This window comes from Gavialis gangeticus, unplaced genomic scaffold (genome assembly GCF_001723915.1).
Source record: "Gavialis gangeticus isolate Ggan-Ray unplaced genomic scaffold, GavGan_comp1, whole genome shotgun sequence".
NCBI lineage: Eukaryota > Metazoa > Chordata > Crocodylia > Gavialidae > Gavialis > Gavialis gangeticus.
The window spans coordinates 16,751,845-16,763,533 of NW_017729028.1; the positions used below are offsets into that span (position 1 = coordinate 16,751,845).

General features: G+C 39.8%; 1 protein-coding gene across 7 annotated transcripts in view; it reads right to left on the reverse strand.

Moving 5' to 3' along the window:
• Positions 1 to 11,689, reverse strand: part of FAM49A (family with sequence similarity 49 member A) — a 78,039-nt gene that overhangs the window by 11,702 nt on the left and 54,648 nt on the right. For all 7 annotated transcript variants that reach the window (XM_019520769.1, XM_019520775.1, XM_019520772.1 and 4 more), the window contains one exon: positions 43 to 164. In XM_019520769.1, the coding sequence (XP_019376314.1) occupies positions 43 to 164 (122 nt within the window). The remainder of the gene's footprint in view (positions 1 to 42; positions 165 to 11,689) is intronic.

Below are 11,689 nucleotides of genomic sequence, written 5' to 3' on the forward strand. Positions count from 1 at the left end.
CCCCCCCCCCCCAAGAGAACTGTCATAGCTACATTAACATACTTCTCTAATTTCTTGTCCAGCTCCTTTGTAAGACTGAAGGTCAGCAAGCATGCTTTCAGAATCCTGTAAAACTGCACTGATTTGATTCCATACTTCCCTTTCTCCATCTGTAGGCTGTGCATCTAAGAATAGAGCAAGCAGAACAAGACATGCACAATGTTAGAGTATAAATCAGATATTAATGTCAACACTACTCAGCTTTATTTATGAGCATTAACTTCAATTGGATTATATACAACCCAATCCCAATTTCATTCACACCCATGTAACTGTGCTTATTTCTAAGAAAACAATGCTTATTTGTATCAAAGAAAGATAACTAACATGCTCTTATCTAAAGGGGCTGAATTTCCATTAATTTTGGGGGGCACTGGACCAGATCCGTAGTCTTTGCTTAATTCTGCCAATTCTGTTCAGTCAAAAGTGAATTATGAAATAGTATTAGAAGCATTTTTAGAGGCAGATAAATAAGTATTAGAAAATAGGACAATTTATCAGTGCTTAACTGAAATTTTCCTTTTTGAGTGACAAGGTCCATAAAGGTAGTTTAGCCTGCTAACTGCTTGGAAACAGCTGTCAGTCACTGGTGGCAGACAAATATCCTTCCCTCTGAAGTTTCCTCTAGTTGAGGCAACTTTCATATCCAGGATAATACTTTTATGCTCCTATATTACAGACTGTGTTAAAAAGACCCATTTCTTCTAATGGAAACCATGGATAATTCCTCCTAACAAAACAGTGATCTTTGAATGATCAGGTTTTTTTCAGGGTGGGCCTGACCTGTGGACCTTACTTTTCAAAGACAGGATATTTTCAAGCAAGCACTGATCATTTTTCCTATTCATCCTTATGCTAAGGTCCATAGATCAATTACAATGGGATTTTCACTGCAGTATGACTCCAGGGTAGGAAGCAGGACTATCCCTTGAATATACGCATACAAGACAAGGTATTATATATCCTCCATTTTCTTATGGGCACCAAAGCATGGAGAAGACCTTTGATAAAAATGGCTTTGCTAGAGACTAGATGCTCAACACTGTAGCGGTTGATTAATTTATATATTAGTGACCACTAGCCATATTTATGTATAAGAGAACACTTCTTTTTCCAAAGTCTGTTAGTGCTATGACAAGACCTTGATGCTTAACCATAAGCACCAATATTTCTTGGATTTACTTTGGAGATTAATACTGTCACAGCTGTCAAGAACATGGCCCAAACCCTATTGCAGCATTAAGTGCTAGTTATGTGACTAAATGTAGGAGCATAAGAAACACTTTGTGGCACTTACGTGGATTTTAGAGCCTATTTCCACCTACATTACCAAACTCATCCTCCTGATTACGTGCAAAAAGGAATGGTTATGGCCACTTACACTCTCTTGACAATCCTATCCCAACTGAGAAAGCACTTCACTCTGTGAAAAGTCCCCTTACCATTGGTCACGCTAAAAACAGATGTTTGATGGAATAGGGGGACCCTCCTGCTTTTTTAGTTTAGCTTTAGTTATTAAGGCATTTGCAGAGACAGTAGAAAGACCAGGTCCTTGACTTAGCCAGAAGGAGTTTGAACTCGCATCTATCTTCTCCCCAACATAATAGCCTAACCACCAAACATGGACTATGCAGGACCAAGGGCACCTCCTACTCCTTCTGCTGAAGCTGAGCCACTGAGCAGCCAGAAGGGAAATTATGGTTGGGGGTGGGGATCTGGTCTAAATAGAACTGAGAAAAATATTAAGATGTAATTATTGGAATCAATGAGCACACCCAAAGAATTCTCAAAACCAGTGGGGAGGGAAGGGAAGAGGACAGAAAAGCAACGAGTGTTACTCAGTGACAAGGGCACTGCCTTGGAAGGGAGGAGACCCTGCCTTGCATCCCAAACTCCTCTCACTATGGTGTATTTTGCATTCAACAGTAGTGGGATTAAATACAGATAGCACTGGGAAAGGGTGATTCACAACCCAATGAACTCCAAAATTGTTGGGAATAGCACACAGTGCTATCCATCATTCCAGCGTTCTGGCCAGGTCGTGTATAGTCCCACCCCTTTCAAGGTATCAGAGTCATAAAATGACCAAATATAGCAAATGATGTCCCAAACTAGCCATCAATTTTGTGTTTGGACTCACGCTGCACTATTTTCTAGACTAATGAGACCTAGGGCTTTTACCTGCAGTCCCCAGTAGCCATGGGAATACAATGCAATTTTGCTTTAATCAAACACTTCATAATAGAATTTGTACAAAACTGTACTTCTTTGAATAAGCTGGTAATACTGTATTACAGAAAATGGATCTTTTTGCTTGGGAACACATATACACTCAAATGCAGTGCACAACATGCTATAGATCCAATGTTTCACTTGTTTAATATAGCACTAAGTTAACCACAAATTTTGCCCAAGCCCGGTGCATCTAGGGTGTCAGTTTAATTTTTTTTTATAGCGGCAATGTATCCCAAGAATGCTGCATGAAAGGGAAAGTAGAAGCAGAGAGAAACTGAACTTTGTAATTGTTCCCCAAAATATTTCGACAGGCAGGAACCTTTTTGTCTAGGACACGGGGTGTGTTTTTCCCTTGGCATGGGGTCCTTTTGGGTGCAGTGAGGATGTTCCATGAAAGGCTGGAATTAGCTGACAGATCCCTCAAAAGCTTCACTTCCTCTGCATGGCAGCTTCATAGGCCAGATGGATTTATACTTCCCCTGGAAACCCCAGTCTGGGTTAGAGTAGTAAGAATCCTTGGGAGGCCAGTAATAGAGGTGGTAGCAGAGAAGGCCCTTGACTGCAGCTACCACCACTAACAGTGCTCTACATCTACAGCCCACAGAGAGAGAGTTCAGCTCCAACCACGTTGCATGGACTTTGGTGCAAGTTTTTATATGACCTGCTGCCTACTGGAAAAAAATCCATCAAAAAGATGGGAAAATGCAAAGTTGCTTGTGTTAGAACTAGTTTTGTCTGTAGTTTTATCTTAAGGGGATGGTGCTTCTTGCCTGGGTCCTTTCTTGGCCACAAGAGAGAAGAAGCTAAGGCAACAGAGCCCAACTGGACTGTAAAAGCAACTATGCCCACCATGGCACAGAGGAACTCCAACAAGACAGTGATAAAGGGTGAAACGAGAGAGATGATCCTTTCTTTTTAACTTCTAGCTTTTTTGACCTGATTTATTCCCTGAAACCTGTGAACTTCTCAGGAACAGGAGAGTTGAAAGGACAATCTTTCCAAATACATACAGTCAATGGCCACAGCTGAGAACTGGAAACTTAATGAACGAAAATGTCAATCAGAAATTTGAAATTCAATTTGGAAACTTCTGCAGTAATAGCTCGGCAATAAAAAGGTCTGAGTTGTCAGCTATGGGGAGACAGATAAAGCTGGAGGAAACTTCCAAGGGCAGGACATTTGCCTGTGGCCAGTAACAGACTGGTCCTGTCCCCTAACTGCAAATAGGTTGAAGTATGCATTGTAATGGATCTTAGGACCTTAGCTCTAAGAAAATAAAAGTAATCATTACAACAAGCTTTACTAATATATTGCTGTGAACAGAAATCTAGCTCAATGGTGACAGAAAATGAAAATAGGTGGATATGTGGGTATAAAAATACACCCACACAAACAATTAGCTAACATTAAACCGAGGGAAGAAGTGTTAAGACACAAGAAAACAGAGTTAAATATTCTTTTAGTGCAAATAATTAGTGTGTAAAACTTTCACCTTCAGACCATCTGAAGTATAAATCACTAAATCTGGAGCACAGAGTTTGAGTTTTTCTTGCATTTTCAGAGGAAAGTCACAACATTTACTGTTATTCCAAAAGCATGTATTTTAAGAGTAGAAAGGGCAAGTCATTGTTTCCCTAGTTCCATAGCTCCAAGTGGCCCTTGTAGATAAAAGGTAGTTTAAGTGCCAGAGTTGCCAACTGGTAAATCCTGAATCAAGACATCTCAAGAATCTAGCTATTGTTGATCTTAAATTCTATAGACACCAACAGCACACGGTTATAGAAAGGGTGGATAGTAGATAATTGGTATGACTGGTGAAAAAATACATTCTCCTTAAAAATAGCTGTGTTCCCTTTCATTCTACTCCCAGCATTTTTGAATAGTTACTGGAATAATAATCCATTATATATCTATGTAAGTACCTCGAACAGGTCACTTACAATATCTACTGTGGGGTCCCAGTGGCCTCTACAACAGAAATAGTGGCCCACAACATTTTTCTATTAGTAGTGGAAACAATAGGTGTTCCTGGACATCAATCAATGTCTATTTTCCGTAAGAAAAAAATACTTGTCTTCAGTCTCAGTGCCAAAACCAAAAGAATACCCTGAAATCTGACGTTCTCTCATCTATATCTTCTTTTTCCTTGACCAGTGAAACAGTGGTGGGGGTGTAAAAACTGCTAAATATGAATAAACAATTGTGTAAGGCCATGGCTTTTTCCCATCATCAGTCAAATACAGCACGGCACTGTGTCAGAGTTGAAGTTCAAAGTCGTAAGACAACACTAGAATTATTTACTGCAACAAAGACATCAAGCCAATCCATATATCCTACTTCCCCAGAATCTGTGATGTAGATAAAAAATACAGAATTTAATGAGGCTGAGGCTGGAATATCTTGAGGCCTTGGGTGGCCCTCAGCAGGTCACTTAGAGCAAAGCTGGCTGTGAGCTAACAAGTCCTTCTTGAAGCAGGCGAGCCTTGTCACTTCCACTGAGTGAAGTGCAGGCTAAAGTGGATCTGCAGTAAAAGACATATTTATCTACCTTGGAAAAGCAACATGAGACGACTAAGTGAAGCAAATGCTTCAACATCTCAACATGGAACACTCACAAATATGAACACTAGTATTTATTGTAAGGATAATGTATTTTATTCCATCTATGTATTATAGCTGGTCTCTACAGACTATAGCAGGGGTCTGCAACATACAGCCCATGGGTCAGATCCAGCCCGCAAACCCACTGGGATCTAGCCTGCAGACCTCGTGCTGGTACTGCACAGTAAAGAACTGCACCCTCACCTCTGTTCCCTTCCTCTCCTTTAGCAGTTTCCAGATGTACCAACAATGTAGCAGGGATGTGGGGGGCAAGGGTTGGGAGGAAGAGAAGCAATGGCAGTGCAAACGCAGGCTCTAGCGGCCCATCAGCTAGAAGCTGCACCTGCACGGCAGCTGGGAAATACTGGACTGAGCTTGGGTTGTTCCAGGCCAGCGTGTAAAGATTGCTAGCTGCTGGATTACAGTGCTAACCTATATCGACATAATCTATTATGCATGCTGTAGATATACGTTAGTTTGTCTCCCACATTCCTGTTTTTCCTTTCCAATACAAGACAATTAGAAAAAAAAAATAGACTGTATTTACTCTATCCTAAGCCTCCTGCCCCCCATTATACTCTGCCCCCCAACCTGCCCCTCTCCCTCCCCCCTTACCTTTGCTCCTTGCTGGCAGGCTTCATCCTCGTTCTAGCCTGAGGCACTGAGCCCAGCCCCTAGGAGCAGTGTGTAGCATGTATGGCTGCTATGGGGGCTGGCACTGTGCTCAGTGCCTGAGGCTAGAATGGGGACACAGCCTGCCAGCAAGGAGCAAGGGTAAGGGAGTGAGGGGGGAGCAGAGGCATGGTGGGCAGCAGAGACTGGGGAGAGGTGAAGGAGGGGGAGCCACAGCTCCAGGGGGCAGGCATAAATGGGAGACAAGCTGCTTGACCTCCCCACACCACCTGCTGCCAGCCCCCTCCCCACCCCCCACAGAGTTAGGGGGAATGAATTAAAGATGACCCCCCCCCCAAATACTTATATTCTATACATGGAAAATTATAACAAATTCATAAATTTTCCATGTATGGAATCTAATTATCAGAGGTCATTTTAAATTCAAATAAATATGGTACTTTATGAGAGTTTCTTTCTTTTCGAACTGGCCAAAAATAAATCAACACACCTGAAATTCAATAGGTATGATCATGAACCCTGGGAACTTTTCTCTGGTTGTTTTTGAAAAGGGTATTTCAGAGATGCATTTATAAAAGATTATTTGTGCCAATGAAAAATGAAGATACTTGGGTAGAGAGAGAAGCCTCCATCCAGAAACTGCTTCCAGTGGTGTGAACTGCCATGCAAGCAATACCCAGTAAGACCTGACAATGTACGATTTTCACAAGGAAAATGGTGTCTCCACCTAAAACATGAAAACCTAAGAAACTTCACAGTCTCTGTGCAAATCACAGTTAGCCGGACAATCTAATTAACTGACACCTGACTCAAATTGAGTAATCCATGTTTGGAAGGGGAGGGGAGGGAGGGAGGAAAGGAGAGAAGGGGGAGTTATTTGGATCATTTTTACCTTCCTCCCCCATATCTGAATTGGCCAAAGAACTGACCAACATCTAAACAATTTTGAATTAAAGATGGAAGAGTGATTTTCATTCACTTAATTTCTTCTTTTCGTTTTTTCCAGCAGTCCCAGTAAGAAAGACAAGAATCACAATGAAGAGAAGAGTCTGACACAAAAGGACAGAGAAGTGGGAAGAACTGGTGGTGACGAATGAGACATAAAAACAAGTCCATTAACCAGATGACAAGGGAGAGCAGCTTAGGAGAATTTTGTGGATTGGCATATTACGTACTTTTAAGAATTAAAAAAACCAAAAACCTAAAACATGCTCTGTTAGCAAACCCAGGAGTATAGCTGTGAGTTATATGGATAATTTCTGGGCTCGTGCAGAGACTATAGACTTGCTTACATTATGGAGTTGCTGCCCCATAAGTGGAAACCTGATGTATGAAGGATTTTTCCCGTCAGCATAACTGCCTTGTCTCTCTAAACATTTAAACTAGGAGAAGCCCTTTTCTGTTGGCGTAACTGTCCTGACTGGAGCTTTTTTTCTCAGTATCACTATATAAGCAAGGGAGCAGGATCTTTTCAGGCTGTATCTGATGCAACTGTGTCAGGAAGTTTGTACTTGGGGGAAGATTTACATTCTGAAATTTCAGCTTGCTGCTGCTAGTAAAGACAATGAACAGCATGTTCTGTTAAACAGAACTAAATGCAGAAAAGAAAGTTTGCTGTTCATAAAACACCATTAAGGGAGAGATTCTATGGAGTGTCTTTCGAATTTGTATCAAGTTGAACAGCTATTCTTGAAGTGAAACACTATAGAAGCATCTATATAGAACTGCACTTATGTTACTTATTTGCATAGTAACCTCACCTGGAAAAGAGTGCAAAACAGCAGTTATTTCACCCAACAGCTAAAATGACACTTTTGCCTCTTTTGGACTTTTAGCCTTTGTCAGATCAAAAGCATGCAAGGAAGGGATAAACGGAGCTTTAAAAAACCCCCCTACTTTTGGAACCTACTATTTAGAAATCAGTACCTCTCATCATAGCAAAGCTACGTGGCTGAAATAAATCCCTTTGATTACATATGCAACATACATCAATATTTCTACAGCCAAGTTAATCCTTCCTCTAAGCTTCTTATCCAAGATCCATCACATGAATCTTAGGAGAAGATTTATTATTAAAATATTTAAGCAGGCTTGTAGCTAATTTGTGCTATTTTATGTATTGTCTGAATGGCTGACTGAATGAATAATATCTAATACTGAATCCATTTTAAATATAAGTACAATTGAAGCACACTTATGACAAGCACTACCCCAGACCCTAAATAAAGGTATTTTATCAACAAAAAAATCTCATAAATTTGCAAATGTGCTGCATCTATGAGATTATACTGGCAAAGACAGACTCTGCAGTCATGGTCTGGCATGTCAAGAATACTTTACCAAACCTTATGCCTCCATTCGAAATAAATAAATGAATTCCTCCTTCATTCCCTGCTTATGTCTTCCCCTTTACATTCTCAATTCACCCACCTGCCCTCAACCTGTATTTCACTCAACCCCCCCCCCCCCGATTAAAGACCCATTTTCTCAACACAACAGGAAGCAGCTGTTCAGTTCAAGACAAACATTTGTTTTTATGGACATTTTAACTGCCCCCCATCAAGTGGATGTTTTAATTAATGTGCCATGCCTTTGAAGGTGAAGCTAGGCTAGCTCAGGTTTCTCAGACTGGAAACTCTCTCTATTTAGGTGGTTTAACAGGGTGAAAGTGCAGCTTGGGAGTAAAACTTCCAATCTTTTTGGCTGCTTACAGATGTTAAACCCCTCCCCTGCCAAAACAAAAAAATGGCGGTTTACTTTAAGCTCAGCAAGCCCCATACTGAGCATGGCACATGCCCAGATGATGTATCGCGTTAGTTTGACCCAGCTTGCCCAGCATCTGTATAGATCGCGCACTTCAGTGGGACTTTTTGGCACTTTTATCTAAAAGCTGATTGACTCAGCTTTCGATAAAAGTGCCAAAAAGCCCTCCTGAATTGCCTGATCTACACAGACGCTGGGGAGCCGTTTCAAACTAAGTCGCTTTCTTTTCTGGTAAAGCACCATTTTTTGGTTTATTTTCATATCTCTCTGTGCCTTTTGTTGCCCTTTCTCCTGTACGTGATCCCACAGTACAAAAAGGAAGAAGTTAGGAAAGACTACCAACTAACTGGTTTAGAGGCATGAGCTTTTATAGGCAACATTGCTAAGAGATGTAAAAAGTGAGCTGAGTAGATCAATTGAAATGAACAAGTTAATTAACATTGCGGGGCACTGGGGTTGACAGCTAGTCCACGTAATGGGATAAGATTTCATAATCCTGTTTAGACCCTGGTTTGCATAATCCAGGTTATGGTTGATTTAGTGTTCTGCTATTTCACATTCAGGTGGTTTTTTAAGTATTTTCTGTTTGTTTGCTTAAGAACAGCTTCCCTAAGGTCAGTGACAGAAACCTCAGAGAAGTCAAAGTGGGCTTTTTTGTGTCTTTTTGCATTTTATGTCAAAAATCAGTGTTGAATATTGAAAAAGGTGTTGACTGCCACCATTCCCTCAACTGTCCCTCCACTCAGAAGAGAAACAAGTCTGTGCTGTCCTGGAAACCAAAAAGATTGGTCAGATGGGGATATTCACAGAAAGAATATATCAGGGGCCAGAAACCTGAATGGAATAGGATGCTGAAGGAAAAAAAGATGGGGCTCGGGTTGGCTTGGAGTTTGTTTGGAGGCAGATTACTAAAATAAAGTGAAAACTGCTAATTCAGCTGAAAGCAGAGGTGGAAGATAGATTAAAGCAGCACAGCTAGGGAGCAATGTCTGCTAAATAATTCTGGACTCCCATTATACCTTCCTAGTGCTGCAGGTCAATTCATCTCTACAACCAACTGAGTATCAGGGTCAGGGAGGTAATGTCTGGGAAAAATATTATTTTTATATAAATAGGATCTGTACAATGAAAATGGTTTCTAATGCTTTTTAAAGTGTGGCTGGTAGCTGTGACATGATACTGGTGTGGAGAGTATAGAAACTATAACTTTAGTGACTTCATTGCTTATCACCAAAAAACATTGGGCTAAGGTTTCAGAGCCACATAATGTTTATGCATATGTGGATGCCAATTTTTCTAGTTTTCTCTAAAGAAGTTGGCAAATGTTTTGTCTAGAAAATACTCTATAGTCTTTTACTGTTCATTAAATTGTAATAGTGTTCAACTGTGAAGACTGAATTCAACGGTAATGCAAAATTTAGAAGAATTAGTCTCGCTGCTAGTGAAAAGCTCAACATAACTGTGCCATAATATTTTACAGCATCATATAAGGTATGTCCAACTATAAAAGGGCAGTGTTCCCATTGTCACACAATGAGTGAATTTAAAATTATTTCAACCACCAACAAAAATATTGAACTTTCACAGTCTTGAACTTAAACAGGCAATTTTTAAAAAGCTGATTTTTATCTTGATAAAGCTAATTATATTCATGTTGTTGCCTTCAAGTAATTTCAAGGCAACTGAAAGGAACAATGAGAAGGTGAAAGATACTATTCAATTTATGTTGTTTTATATATTGTATGCTCTTTTAAAAGTATAGGTTGATATCCTAAAAATCAATATGGTACTTGGTAAACAACAGTAAAAGACTGTGTATAGTTTACATAATATCAACTAAAACAAAAGCTATATTTCAAAACTTTATTTTCATATGTTAAGCATTCTCTGTAATGTAACTTCATATATATGGTTTTAAACTTTTTATCATTAACATGAACAATGGAATGATAAAAATGCTGCTCTAAGTGTAAACGGTTATATTTCAAACTGAACAGTCATCATTTTCATGTTATAAGAAGCCTAAGTCCACTCTTTAATTTACTTTGCTAAAGAATATGACTCAAAGGCATTTTAACATAACTATCTGAGCTCTGACAACTCAAGTCTTCCAAGCCTTTCATCTTGTGATATTAGAATGTTGATGCAGTCCTAGTAATTATGCCAGAAAGCTGCTAAAGGCTTTTAAAGAGAAGTATTTAGTTTAAACGATTTGGGTCATGACACATTCAAGTTAGGGAGGAGAATGTCATTGTTGCATGCCAACTCCTGTATTGTGTGTAAAACATGCTGGACATTCTTCTGGATGACTATTGAGAATAATCAACATGGGGTCCAATTCTGCAAGAATCTGCATGTTGTTACCCTTAATAATTACAAAACCCGCTGAACATAGGTTTTAACACTTTGTACAACTGGTTTCATTTTCAGTTCTGTCAAGCACCTGAGTGAAAAGAGATGTCAGTAAATCTGACTACTAAACATCAATGCAAAACAACCAAGCCATTTTGATTAGTCATGCAATTCAGGGAATGATTTTGAAATGCATCCAGATTTCAGCCCAGTAAAATATGTGGCATAGCAAGATTGAGGAAACAAATTTTAAAAAGTAAAAAAGATTGGCAGCAGGGTGTATGTGTGTGAAGGAGGGGGGGGGCACAGAAAAAAAAAATCATCCTAGGGATTCCAACTACTTTTACCAAAAGCATTTAAGAGATGAAGTACGTCATATGCACATAGCTGCCTTACTTAACATGCATGAAGATTAAAGAAGCATTACACAATTTAGGCAGGTTTACAAATATCTTAATATTTATACACTGCAGTGGGGTATCAACATATCTAGCAACAAAATACTTAACTATATACTAAAGAGCTTCACTACTGCTCTTACATTCCAAATCAACTAGAGCATTCCTGAATAACAAGATCTAATCTTTAGCACAAGTGCATCTTCATTGCAGTCATAAAATCACAGAAAATTAAGGTTGGAAAGGACCTCAGGAGGTTATCTAAGTCCAACCCCTTGCTCAAAGCAAGAGTCTTCCCAGCTATATTATTCCACCCAAGGCTTTGTCTACTTGGGTCTTCAAAACCTCCAAGAATGGGGATTCCACCACCTCTCTGAGTAACCTGTTTCAGTGCTTTTCTACCCTCCTCATTAGAAAGTTTTTCCTAATATCTAAGCTAAACCTCCATTGCTATAACTTAAGAGCATTGCTCCTTGTTCTGTCATCTGCCACACCTGAGAACAGTCCAGCTTCATCCTCTTGGAAACCAGCCTTTAGGCAGCTGAAGGCTGCTATTATATCTCCCCTCAGTCTTCTCTTCTCCTTACTAAATAAGCCCAGTTTCCTCAGCCTCTCTTCAGAAGTCATGTGCACCAGCCCCCTAACCATTTTTGGTGCCCTCCATTGGA